General features: G+C 51.5%; 2 protein-coding genes across 2 annotated transcripts; both read right to left on the bottom strand.

The window, feature by feature from the left end:
• Positions 1–416: 416 nt before the first annotated feature.
• On the bottom strand, positions 417–1,760 carry HOXB1 (homeobox B1). The gene is made up of 2 exons (XM_057716299.1): positions 1,184–1,760; positions 417–745 (listed from the first exon to the last, which is right to left on the bottom strand). The coding sequence occupies exons 1-2, from the start codon at positions 1,758–1,760 to the stop codon at positions 417–419; spliced, it is 906 nt and encodes a 301-aa protein (XP_057572282.1).
• A 9,069-nt stretch (positions 1,761–10,829) lies between these two features.
• HOXB2 (homeobox B2) lies at positions 10,830–12,923 on the bottom strand. Its single transcript, XM_057715744.1, has 2 exons — positions 12,545–12,923; positions 10,830–11,778 (listed from the first exon to the last, which is right to left on the bottom strand). The coding sequence occupies exons 1-2, from the start codon at positions 12,921–12,923 to the stop codon at positions 11,096–11,098; spliced, it is 1,062 nt and encodes a 353-aa protein (XP_057571727.1). The 3' UTR covers positions 10,830–11,095.
• Between the last annotated feature and the right edge of the window lie 831 nt (positions 12,924–13,754).

The following is a 13,754-nucleotide window of genomic DNA, read 5'->3' as shown; positions in this document are numbered from 1 at the left end:
GGGAGTTAGGATGAGTGTGCGTGAGGAGAGTCCTCGCAGCTCAAAGGCACTGGACTGAACAAATGGAAGTTGACAGGGGAAAGGAGAATCCAGGAGGCTGGGGCTTGTCCCACCCCGCCCACGTGCTGATCCCCAGATTAAAGGCAGAGGGAAGCCCTTCTCTCCTCCACACCTGACAGGTTGGGTGTCTCCCATGCCTCTGGTCCTGTAGGGGCCCCAGCCATCAGCACCCCGCCCAGACCGGAGAAGAGCAGTCCCCCATTCCTCCCAAAGGCAGCTCTAAACTGGCGCCCCAGCCTTGGTGAGGATCGCCTGAGTAGTAAAGCCGAGGCCCGGGCTTAGGGAGAGCAGAAGAGAGGGCGGGATGGAGGCGCTCGCTCCGGTGCTGGGGAGCCCTGTCGGTTGGGAGGTTTAGTTCAGGAGGTGACGGAGCTGGGCGAAGCTTCCGGGGAGGTGCACGTGGACTGGTCGGAGACGTCTCCAGCCGCCTCCTTGGGACAGCCTGGAGGGGCTGGGGGCACGCGGCCTCCCTCCCGTTCGCGCTTCTTCTGCTTCATGCGCCGGTTCTGGAACCAAATTTTGACCTGCGTCTCGTTGAGCTCCAGAGTGGCGGCGATCTCCACCCTCCGGGCCCGGCTCAGGTACTTGTTGAAATGGAACTCCTTCTCCAGCTCGGTCAGCTGCCGAGTGGTGAAGTTAGTGCGGAGGCCTCCGGGGGCGCCCAGGCCCAGATCCGACACCTTGGCTAGGGGCGGGGCAAGAGAAGGGCCACGTCAGTTCTCTCACCTCTTTCTCCTTCCCCTCCCCTACCCCCGGCCCCCTCTGCACCCCCATTCACCATGCTGTCCAGCTTCAGCTCTCAAAGTTCCCATGGATCACCAGGCACCCCTGCAAGGGATCTGGAGCGGCCTCCGCTCCCTCCCATCCCCCACCCCCCCACCAGACACCAGGTCCTGGCCCTGAGCCGGGCCCACAGGTCAGGAAGTGGGGGTGTGTGTGGTGACTTACTCTTAAGAGTAACCGGGCTCTCACTGGATGGGGAGGCCCCACCTGACCTGAGACTGGGCAGAGTGCCCTTACCTACCTCTACCCGGAGATGGGAACCCAGCCCAGAACACCTCAGTGCAGAAGCAGCACAGCCGCTCGGAGCCCCCGAGAGGGGGTGGCCACGCCTGAGCCCTACCTGTTTTGGGTGGGTTCCTCTTAACCTTCATCCAGTCAAAGGTCCGGGCTGTGGGGGTGCTGGTTTCTGATGGGCATGGCGATTCCTTGTCCTTGGAGAGGAGATCAGCATAGGCGGGTGCAAAGCTCGCTGTCTGCTCGGTCCCATAAGAGGGCTGCGGCGGAGGGTATGGCCCCAGGCCCGCTCCAGCGGTCCCATAGCCGTCCGACAAGGCCCCTAGCTGGGCCCCATAGCTTGAAGGATGAAAATAGCTTCCATCTCCTTCCGGCTGGCCCAGAGGGTAGTACTGAGAAGGCCCGTAGCTGGGGCTGCAGGCAGCGGGGGCGTACCCGGAGGTCACCGAGCTGGGGAAGGGCACCCCTAACGCCGAGGGCGCCTGCTGGGCCGGATAGCCTGAGTTCTGCTGGAGCGCGGGGCTGGGCAGCCCCCCAGCATAGCGGGTCTCGCCTGCATAGCTGTCAACAGCGGGAGCCGAGCTTGGGGGGAAGGAGGTAGGGGTGCTGTGGGCGCCGTAGGCGCTGGGTCCCCGGTTACAGAGTGGGTACTCTAAGAAGGAGTTCATCCTATTATAGTCCATGTGTCGAGGCCGCAGGAGGCTCGGCCCGTTTGGGGGAGACACCCTCTTGCCCTACAACCTTTCGGCAGTATGTCACAGCACCGAAGCTTGCATCCATGGCCTAACCCCGCTCGCCTGGGCCAGGGCTCCCCCAGGAAGGGGGTAGGGAGTGGGGGTGGAGGGGCGCATGTGATCTCTCCCAGGCCAATGGGCGCATCGGGCCACAGTTTGGCAGCCCCAGCGCCCATCCATCACCCCCCAATCATTAGCATGACAAAGACACTTCAATCACCCACATCCCATCCATCTGAGGGCGACGTGGAAGCGTCAAAAACATCTTTCTTCAAAGACTTTTGGAAAGAAGGGACCAGAGGGAGGGGGGGAAAGTTAGAGGAATATTCAAGACTTTCTTCCCCTCCGAACCCCCAAGGCCTTCAATAGGCTCCTGGGTTATTAGATTTGGACAAATTCAACCCAGCTGCCCTTCATTCTTCCCACCCCCCCCCCCCACCTAAAGGAACCTTCCCCTCCCCCCAAGTCTGTAGACCAGGAGATGGGGAATCCAGCCTCCTTTGCCCAGAATTCCCACTCTGAGTTTCTTTCTCCCAATTTGGGGTGATGGGCTAGGACAGCCGAGTGAGGTATGTTATCTTGGGCCAAATGGATGACTGTGAAGGGAGAGGGTGCAAAAACACGTAAGGGTGTGAGGCAGAGCCCAGAATCTAGAGGAAGAATTCATTAAGTGAGGGTGGGAAACTGGCATTTCAAGGAGCAAGACAAGATGACAGAAATGTGGAGGGGAGGATGAGAAATGCCCCCTGCCTCTCTCCATCTCTCTGCATAACCACTCTCTCCTCATTCACACATCCATTTCTCTCCCTCAGCTTCTTTTTATATTCGCTCTGTCTCAATCCATCTCTCCATTCGTCCATCTCTCTCCATATTTATATTCATTCCCTATCTATCCATCAACTCATCTCTCTGGATGTATTTATCCTCTCTCTAGCCATCCATAGCTGTAGCTGGCTCACTCACTCAGACTCAAAGAACTCCCTGTATCTCTCCAGAGAGCCACAATGAGCACAGACCTAGGTGATGTTTACTTACAGGTGAAGAGGAGGGAATTTTTATTCTCTTTCTGCAGTGTTTAAAACTAGTGTAGTGCATTCTTCTGGTTCCTTCCTACCCCATACCGCCCCCCCCCCAAATAAATCCCAAGCCTCAAATCCATAAGTTCAATACCAATTACATCTTAAAGATAAATCAAATTTCCGATGAATTTTCTAGACTAGATCAAAGGAGATTGCTTAGAGAATGGGAATTTCAGGCTCAGGAGCAGGGCCTCACGCCTTTCTGCTCGGTGTGTCAGTGCATCGGTTGGGTTAGGTTTGGGGGAGGGGAGGAGAATAGGAAGTGTCTCCTTTACTCTGTTCGGACTGGGATGGAACTAGAAGGAAAGCTCTTAGGTAGAGCCCATTGATTCTCCTCCTCCAGACTCTGAGGACAAGAGCTTGGCGCAATCTAACACCCACGCTCATTTGTAACCTGTCAGGGTGTCTGCCTGGCCGGAGGCCTGGGGCCGGGGCTAGGGCAAGTCCAGGAGGGCAAGAGTTCAGGGAAGGATCTCTGTAAACAATTGAGCTGAGGAGAGGAAGGGGAAGCAGGTGGGACAGGTCCAGAGAGGACCTTCAAAACGTCTCAGGTTTCCCCACCCCAAAGAGGGCAAGGTGAGACCCAAAGTTGTCTCTGTGTCGCTCCCTCTTTCTGTCTCCCAGTCCCCTCATTTTGCCTGTCCTCTCCTACTTTCTGTCCCTACCACCAGAATCACACTGCCTTGCTCTTTTCTTAATAACTGTGAGCCTTGCTTAGCTCCCAACCATGAAAGAGCTTAAAGCATTTCACAGGACCCTTGCCTCCCTCGCTCCTCATGTGTACTCAGCTTCAGACCCTGCTTCAGAGCTGGACAAGTTGGTGGGAGGGGACCAGCTGGCAACTCCTTTAAGAGAGATGCAATGGGGGAGGGTGTGAGAAACGTTCCCTGCCAAGGGATGAGTGTGGACAAAGGAAGGGAGAGTTGAGGTGGGGGGTGGGGGGCCTGCAGAGGGGTTAAAGAGAAAAGGAGTGTTGAGGTGAGAGGAAGCATATTTCTTCCTATTTCCCTTTTTGGGTTTGTAGATGCTCCCAGCTGTTTCCTCTCACTTTAAGATGTTCTCCACAGAGGCCTTTGGAGAAGAGGGGAGTAGGGAATAAGGGCTTCTCTTCAAACCCCAAATCTGAGCTAGGCCTATATCTGACCTGGCTGCCCTGCTTCAGAGAGACTTGAGACTCCACTTTCTACCTTTCCCTCAACCAAGGGAGAACCTCTTCACCTCATCCCTCGCCCTCCTAATGAAGGGAACAATTTGAGGTCTAAAGGAGTAAGTAAATTCCAAATCAGTTTAATAAAAGAGTAGAAATCATTCTGGGAGTTGGGGAAATGCAGTCTCCCTAGTAACAGCTGAAGTCACCAATAGTCTATTATAAAGAAGAGAAGGAAAGGGGTGGGGCAAAAGTGCCTCAAGTTGTACTGTCAAGTGCAGTGATTGCTTTGGCCTCAGCTCTCCCAATTCATCCCTGAGCCTTGCTGCCTTCTCTTGTATAGGAGAAGGTAGTTTTAAAGAATTAAAACTTTTCAGATTTCCTGCCGGCTCTCCCAGCCCCAGCAGAAAGGATTGGGAGAAAAAGCAACATGTGTCCCTAGGTTCCCAAGTCTCTTCCTCCTTAAAAGAAACTTCACTGGCCTCTGGCCTGAGAGAGTCTATGGAGCCTGATTCCTTGTTAAGCCCACAGGTGAGTGCAAAACAAAACAAACAAACAAGCAAAAAAGTAATCCACATCCAGAGTAATCTATGGCCTAAAGGATTATCTGGTTGACCAAATTAAATTCACCAGAGGTAGTCTGGGTAGACCCAACACCAAAGTGAAACATAGTTGATTTCCTCTTTTCTATCATCTATTTAGACATAAAGGAGAGCAAGGAGAATGCAGGCATGTTTAGGACGGAGATGATCTTTGAGAGGTGCTGGTCCTTATAGCATTGAGGCAGGAAGACCATTCTAATCAGAATGGGGATGTGTTGGAAGTTTACACCTGATTCTGGCCTTTTCTCTGGAGAAAGCTGCTTAGCTGGGGGTTGGCAGGAGCAATCAGAACAGTTCCTTCATTAGGCCCTTAAGAGCCACTCTGCCTACTCTCCGCAGCCCAGACCTTGAAGGCCAAAACCAAGGATCAAAAATTGGAACTTAAAAATTAAAAGGATATTCAGGATTATAATTTTTTTCTCTATAAGAAATGGTTTCTTGTTGCTGTTTTGGGGGAGGGTGGAATCTGAATTCGGTGGTGTTTGTTTTACTACAAGCTCATTAAAATGTCGCAAATCTGGTTAAGAACCAGAGACTGTGGCTTGTGCACAGTGTAACGGGAAGACAGTTTTGGGGCCAGAATGCTTGGGTTCAAATCCTTGCTTGGCCATTTCTTAGCGTGATGATCCTGGACAAGTTCCTTGGTTTCTCTGAATCTCAGCCTCAGAGAAGAATGGGTTTAATACTACTTACGTCACTGCATTGTTAGCGGGATTAAAGCAAACAAGAAAATATAAACCATAGAGAACTCTGTAAGTGTATGGTATTAACATTACATGCACGTTCTGAAATAGTATGTCAGTCTTCTGTTTTTTTACTACTTTTTTTTTTTTTTTTTTTTTTTTTTGGCACACGGGCTTAGTTGCTCCGCGGCATGTGGGATCTTCCTGGAGCTGGGATCGAACCCGTGACCTCTGCATTGGCAGGCGGATTCTTAACCACTGCGCCACCTAGGAAGCCCTTCTGTTTTTTAATATAACTAGCATATTAAGATATGGAAATATGTGATAAGAAAAGAGCATATGTGCTATATTTTTATGTAACATATCACCATATATTGTACAATAGGTACTTTATCATATGCAAATTTCATTAAGAATTCAGAAAGCTGGCTCTGTTTAGGCAAAGGATTTTCTTCTAAACTGAAGAGTTTTTTTTCTTAAGTAAAGCCTAATATTATATAATCTATAGCAAACCCTAATACTATATAATATAACCCTAATATTATATAATCTATTAAAAGTGCAGCAAAAAGGTTTGAGGTTGGGTATTAGCAAGAACTCCCCGATCTTCCGAATTTTGAGGAAAAGTTTTCTACATGTTGTCTCTCTCCCCTTGAAGGATTTAGCTTAGAAACTGTCCTTCCCAGGGTAGTTTGAACCTGGTGTCAGAACAGGACGTAAACCTTCATGTGGAAGGAAAAGTAAGTCAGAGAGTTGAGATCTTTCTAAAAGGAAAGATTAGAGCAACATGAAGAACTGAAATAACTTTTTACTTAATTGGGTTTATTTAGGTGTGGTGGTTGTGGCCAAAATATCCCTGTTGGAAACCTTGTTGAACACTGACCAGGGTGAATCTGTATCTGAATGACTGTCCAGACTGTGATTCTTCTGTGGTGGTTGGGAATTAGAGAAGGTTTTAGGAAGGCACCTTTACTGTTGACTGTCTCCTCAGAGGAAGAAGCGGTTTGTTACATCTTCAGGCACCAAATATCTGCCTCACTACTAAGTATGGAGAGGGATGGGGGTGGGAGGAGCAGGAGGGCAGAGCTGGGCTGGAGAGGTCGGTGGAGGATCTGAGCCACACCAGCCACAGCAGGTGAAGGGGATGGTGTAGGGCCCGAGAGCCTACTTTCTGCAAACTGAGGACGTATATTTGATAGAGCATATTTTAGGAAGATGTACAGTGGGGCCATCAAGTGTTTTTCGGAGACTTGGGGGACAGGTGGGCAGGGGCTTCAACAGAGCTATTTCGGGAGACCCAGAATTTGTACATATGCTCTAATACCCTAGCAATTAGGTAAAACCCGGTGAAGGGAACTTTTAAGTCAAGTACACCATGGCAAAGAAGAAGCTTGGTGGCTCTTTTTGTATAAAATGTCCTACTCTTTTTCAAATAAGAGTAAACATAACCAAGTGTTGGGGAAAGTAGCAGAGAATGAAAGCCAGAGGAAAACCTGGCTAGGACATTTTTATTTATTTATTTATTTGGTTGCACCAGGTCTTAGTTGCAGCAGGCATGGGAACTCTTAGTTGTGGCATGCATATGGGATCTAATTCCCTGCCCCATCCCTTGCACTGGAAGTGTAGAGTCTCATCCACTGTGCCACCAGGGAGGTCCCTAGGACACTTCTTAATACTCATATTCATTGAATACCTGGTACCTGGCACATAGCACAACAACCAATTATGTGCTTGTTGAAAAGATTTCTCTCCCTGTTCATTTAAATAATGATTGAGGCATGATTGTTGGTGTAAAGATACAAATTAAAATTTGTTAAAATGTCTCTACCAGATACATGGGAGGTGGGTTATCCTCAAACATCAAGTCACCACCTCTGTTTAAAAGCCTGTGACACCAGCCATAATAAATATTTGATACATTGTTTCTGAAGACTAATGAATACACTTTTGGCATATACTGGTGCAGAGAACATTAGAGGCATTTAGTTCTTCCATTTATTTTACAGTTGGAGAAACTGAGGTCTGGAAAGGGGAAGGGACTTACCCAGGCAGAAGTTTAAAAAGAATGTAATGATTCAGGCTTACCATGATTGCAAATAATTCCTCAATCTAATGGTCTTTTGCTTTCACCATAATATTAATGGGCCATTCTTCTTAAAATAATGACTCACCGAGAGCAAGGCAGACTGACCAGCAGCTTTCAGAACTGCACTGAAGCCTTCCCACTCCAACCACAGCCAATTTATAACCAGTCTGTGCTACAGACCCCTCAAGAGGAGCCCTGCCCCATCAGGATAGGATAAGTGAGTGCAGCCACCTGGTACTGCCCTCTAACCTGCCATCACTGGGGGATCTGCTGCCTTATCTGGGAAACCCTCATCTTCTCCTTCCTTCTCCATAACCAGCCTGGAAAACTTAGATTAAAGAGGATGACCCTAGAGATGAAACAAAGAAAAGGAGCTAATTTGGAACACAGGCATCCTGAATCCTGGTGACTTTTGAATCCTAAATTGCCAGGCATTTCTTTGAATTTGAAATTGGATGGGATAGAAAAGAGGAGTCCTTTTAGAAATGACTTGCCTCTTTGTTCTGCACTGGTGGCATCAGAGATGGTGAGTTTCCTGAACATGAGACAGGAGAAAGAGAGAGAGGCTGTGTGTTGCCTATAAAGAGAGTTCTAACTCCTCTCTAATAATCAATCAAGGGAAATGCTAGACCTTCTGATTCCCTGGATTGGTTGCTTCTCACCCCTAGGACATACAAAGTACCTAGATCTAAACAGGAGGATTGAGCCTTTGGTTGGGCCCTCCTGACTCCCCACTCACTTTGGCAGAGAGGATAAAGGAATGATGCAGCCTCAGGCAGGAGCTGAAGTTCAGTGCCCTTTGAGCCACTGGTTTGGGTTGGGGTGGATTGGAAGGCAGTGGCCAGGTAAAGTGGGTCAAAAATTCTTAAGCATGGGAGGAAGGCGGGAAGCAAGGTGACACTATGATCCCGCAGTACTTCTCAAACTTTAATGTGCATATGAATTACTTGGGGATGTACTAAATTGAGATTTTAATTCAGTAGATTTGGAGTGGAGCCTAAAGTCTGCATTTCTAACTGGCCCACAGGTAGTGCTGATGCTGCTGGTCTGTGGGGCAGCAAGTCTCTTAGAGAACTGGAGCCTCAGAGGCCCCTGAGTATTGCAGACCAAGCCATGATTCCAGGAGGTGAATTCTCTCCAGTGGAGCAGATCCTGCATTTTTGGCATTGATGAAGGGTGCTCTCCTTTTGACCAAAGAAAGCTGGAAGGTGGGCAATTAGCAAGATCCTTCTGGTATTCTTGATCTTTGTAACAATCTGCTATAGCTGAAAGAGTGTTTTAATTAGGCCAAATTATCTAGTTTGGCTGTCCATAGAAATCAAAACCCCAGCTGAAATGTCTGTTTTATTTTGTTAGTGTAGAGATGGCTATCTGCTGTGATTTTAAACATGTTAAACACTGCCTATGGACATATTTTATGGAGAAATAAACACACAGCCCAATGAGATGTATAGTGTGGTTTTAATATATGGTGTATTCACTTATTTATGGGGAAAATAAACACACAAGCCAATAAGCTGTGTATTATTACTTTAATATGTTGAATTTATTTCATACCTATATATTTTATGAGGGAAAATAAACTAATAAGATACATGTTATTATTATAATAACACATCTAATTGTTCTATATAAATTTATTTATAAAAGAAATAAGTGCATTTTAACATGACACAAGATTATTTAATGCAGGAGATGAATTCTATACTAAGACAGTTTAAGGGATTAAATTTCAGCTGAATAAGGTGTGTGTACTTCCCCCACTGAGGGACCAGGTAAAAAAATATGCAAGGGCCTGTCTAGTCCTATATGTCACGACCTATGTTGCCTCCTGGCTTTTCCTGACAGTTGTTGCCTCTCAATGTCTGGCACTTCAAGTCCCTGTCCTGCTGGTTCAGGGGAAAGTCTGGGGGCCGGGGGGGGCGGGGTGGCTGGGAAATAAACTGCTTTTCAAGATCGGCAGCATCTGCTGGGGAGGTAGCCCTGCGGTGTCTGTTTCTGAGCCCGAGAAATAGTAAATAAACCTAAGGAGGATGGATGGCTTTCCAGGGCCCTTTAAATCTCCACATTCCCCGGAACAAACCGGGAGGCAGATGGAGAGATCGATCCCTGCTTCCCGCTCACCGGGTCTGCAGGAACCCTGGCAAGGTGCGTGGGGGCTAGGAGATAGTGTGGAGATGGCAAATGGAGTGCTTGGCAAAGACAGGTAGGTCTGCATTTGGAGAAGGCTCTGGCCGGGGATCAAAGCCCAGAGCGAAGGAGCAAGACTCAGATTCGGCGAGGCAGACCCGGGCCAGCAAGATCCGCCGTTCACCCCCTCCTATTCCCACCCTCTCGCAGACTCTCCGTCCATCTCGCGTCCTCAGCATCCGTTGGGCTGATTTTTTAAACAATACAAAAACCAAAAAGAGGCTCCCTGGCTCCCTTTCTTCACTGGCATCTGGATGATCCGGAAAGGCGAAAGTGGGTGCGGGGACGGTCCCTGCGGCTGGCCCCGCGCATCTTGAGGCGGCTGTCATGGCGGCCACAATCTCTTCCCTCGCCCTCCCTACCGCCCGGCCCCAGCGCCATTTTGAGCATCTTCCTTGCTTCCCTGTCTCCCTCCCGCGCTCCTCGCTCCTCCTTCGCTCCCTGCAGGCCAAGCGCCTCCCAGAGCTGCCCGGGCCTCCCGGGGCTTGTCGCCCCGCAGCTCCTCGGGCTCTCCTCCCAACCCCAGGAGCCTTAGGGTGAGTGAGGGGCCCTAAGAACATTGGTGACCCCGCTACATTTTCCACCCGGCCTCCTTTCTTGTCCACGTGAAGGCCAGTTACCATCCCTAGGCACGGGCCCTGCTTCCCAAGAAAACCCCCGACGCCACCCCACTCCTTGGCCCTGCCCACGACCCCAGGCCTCAGGTCCCCAGTTCTGGAGAAAGCCTCATCCAGCCCGCTTGGGGCACTGGGGCGAGAAGCCTAGAAAACCCTTGGCTCCCTTCCAATCTAGCTGAACCTCTGCGCCTCCCACCACGACCCCGAAGCTTGTCCCCGAGGCCTCCTCTTTGCACCCACTTCAGTTGGCAGCACACCCTCTCCCCCAACCTTTATTTCTAAGCAGACCCAAAGGCCATCTGTTAGGGGGTGGCAGCAGATCCCCCCACTCTCCTTAGAGCTGCGGGCGGAGAAGCGGGCGGCCAAATAGGGCCCCTTTTGTACCACCCGGACTTAGCCGGCCCAGGGCCGGACAAACCTGGCGCTGGTCCTGAGGGAGTGAGGGCCGGCCTGGGGATGCGGGGAGGAAAGGGGCTGGGTCCCCACACAAACACTCGTTTTCGTATTATAAAGACATTTATTTAATCTATGAAAATAATGTACAATAAATACTTTCCCCTTTTCCTATTATTAAAGAATTTTAATAAATAATCAACGGTCTAAAACTAAAAACAAAAAACAAAAAACATACCCCCCCCCGGGGTTTAATTATTCCTGAGATTTCGTTGGAAGGACTCTACCAAACAGATTTTAAAAGACGCCCGAGTGCCCAATATTTTAGAGAGCGAAGAAAGGAAGTGGATTAAACGCTAATTCAATAATACCTGAATTTTAGCAAGACACAAAATAAGTCTTTACGGCTGGGGGACGGAGATCCTCGGGCTTCCCGGAGGCAGCCGAGGGGGGCGGGGGTCGAGGGCCGGGAGGAGGAAGTGGGTTATCAGGGGAACTGCAGGTCGATGGCACAGAGGGTGCTGGTGAAGAAGTCCAGCTCTTCCTCGGAAAAGGGAACCGGGCTGTCGAGCGAGCCCTGGAAGCTGGGGGAGAGGCCCCCGGACAGCTGGAAACAGGAGTCGGCCGCGAAGAAGCTGAGGTCTGGCGGGAAAGGCGAATCGTGCCGCTCCGGGAAGGCGTCTTCCGGCAACGGCTCCGGCTCCGGCCCACCGGCCCCGCTCCGCGCGCCGCCCGGGCTCCGCGCGCCCGCGCCCTCCAGGCGAGCGGCCCAAGGCCGGGGACCGGAGGCGCCCGGGGGCCCCGGCACGACCTCGGGCGGGGGACAGCAGGCTTCCCGCGCCGCCCGCGAGGCGGACGGGCGCCTCGGGCTGGCCGGGGGCTCCTCGGCGGGTTCGCCGGGCTCCTGCGGCGCGCCGGGGCAGGCAGGCTCCCCGTCGGGCGGCTCTCGGTGCTGGGTCTGCCGCTTGTGCTTCATGCGCCGGTTCTGGAACCACACTTTGACCTGCCTCTCGGTGAGGTCCAGCAAGGCCGCGATCTCCACGCGGCGCGGCCGGCACAGGTACTTGTTAAAGTGGAACTCCTTCTCCAGCTCCAGCAGCTGCGTGTTGGTGTAAGCCGTGCGCAGCCTGCGCGCCCCGCCGCCCACGGCCTCCGGCGGTCCCGGCGCATCTGCAGGGGAAGCGCGCTGGGCGTTAACGCGGGCCGTGTCCTCAGCTCAGCCTCAACTTGGCTGAAATAAAGACTAGCCCATCCGCCCAAGACAGTATCAGCAGCACCCCCGTCCTACCCGCCTACCAAAGCGGCTCGCTCCCATGGTTCTTGCCTTCTTTCCCGTCCCTGTCTCGCCGCCAGACCCGGCCCGGGTCAGGGAAAAGCATTCAGAGAGCCGCCCACGAGCCACGCAGGTGGTGGGGAGCAGCTCCCTCTCGCCCCCAGAACCTCGGAGCCCCCTCCCAGGTCCTCCGTGTTGACCCCTCATTTCGGCACTCTCCATCTCAGCTTCGGGAGAAGGTTCATAAAGAAAGATTGTTCCTCACCTCCTTTCCTCCCTAGCTCCCTAGCTCTCAGATTCCCCCTCTTCTCCTAGAGCTGGGGTAGATGGGACCGAATCTTTTCCTGCCTCCAGATTCGACCCCAGCCAACAACACTCCTCCACACAAATAAAGGTGAAACCTCAATCGAATCCTTTTCTTCTAGCAGAAAAAAAACTCTTCCCCAACCAGCTTCCAAAATCTGTTGGGGGGGGGGGGGGCGTAGGGGGTAGTGCGGGCAGAGTCCAGGCCTGAACCCCATCGGTCTTTTCTGCTTCCTCGTCCCTGGAATCGACGGGGGTAAGGAATCTCAACGGTCTCGCCACCTTTTCTCCCTCCCGCATCGCTCCTTCTCCCCTTTCTTTCTAGCTGCCCCTCACCCCACCCCTACCGCGCTTACCGACCTGCGGGAGATCCGACCCCGGAGGCCGGGACGGAGGAGGCGGCCGGCGGAGACGTGGCAGATTGGCTGGGTTTCTTGGCGGATTTCTTCTCTTTCATCCAGGGAAACTCGGGGGCCAGGGGGGCGGCGGGGAGCGGCGGCGGCGGCAGAGCGGGCCCATCTTCGGCTCGCTTTTGGCTCCCGGGTCTCTGAAGGGTGGAGGCGCCAGGCTGGAGGCTGGGGAAGGTTTGCTCGAAAGGAGGAGGAGGAGGAATTAATGTCGACTCCTTGATTGATGAAGTTTGAAATGTCTCCAAGACAGCGGGGAAGGAAGTCAGACACTCGGCGAGCGATGGCTGGCTGTTTATAAACCCAATCTCCCTCTCAAATTCAAAATTCATGGCTTTCAGTGGTGGGGGAGGGGGCCTGCTGGGGGGGGCGTCAGGAGGGAGGATCGGAAGGGACCCCCCCTCCTGGCCCCCCCAGGTTTGTGTGATGGAGCGATTTTGGGAGGGGAAGATTTTGCTCGCGTTCTCTCTTTTTTTTTTATTTTTTATTTTGGGCCTTTATAATTGTATATTGCTGATAAATACAAGCGTATGGGGACTCTCTCTATTAAACCCAGGACTCCAGCGAAATTGCAGGGAATTCATGGTCACGGGACTGGCCTTGGCCAATCACCTGTCCGGGCCTGGTGGAAAACAGAGAGCATTATTTGCTTTAATTGATTCAAAAACTCTAGAGGACCATGACCTGGACACCATGAGCCCCCTAGATGTACACTCCCTCTCCCCATGCCTTCCTTTCTCCAGAAAAGATAAAGGAACAATTTTCTCATCCCCTTCAGAGGATGGGAGGTTCTGGAATCCCAGGAAACAAGAGAATCTAAGGGAGAAATCGTCCTCTTTTCCCAATATTTTTTAATAGAGTAAATTAGTGCTTTCTTTACAAGGCCAGCAGCATTCCCTTCCCCTCCCCCACCCCAGCCCCACCCCCCACCCCCAAAAAAGAAAGCTGAGTGAGTATCTCACTGTGAGAGGAAGAGGTAGTAGAAAGAGACTTACCCCTTTGGGAAAGGTGGGTGTTACAGTGCAGTAAGGAAGAGGAGAGGTTTACAATCATCAGGGCCACTATCCCCAACCCACCCTCCAAAAGCAACAGATAAATCTTGGAAAATCGACAAGCACTCCTAGGCTGACACGGGAGTGAGATAGATAGTGAGGGGCCCTTTT

The sequence above is a fragment of the Hippopotamus amphibius genome, chromosome 17 (genome assembly GCF_030028045.1).
Source record: "Hippopotamus amphibius kiboko isolate mHipAmp2 chromosome 17, mHipAmp2.hap2, whole genome shotgun sequence".
NCBI classification, from domain to species: Eukaryota; Metazoa; Chordata; class Mammalia; order Artiodactyla; family Hippopotamidae; genus Hippopotamus; species Hippopotamus amphibius.
The sequence above is the reverse complement of the archived record's forward strand: the minus strand, read 5'-3'. Positions and strand labels throughout refer to the sequence as shown.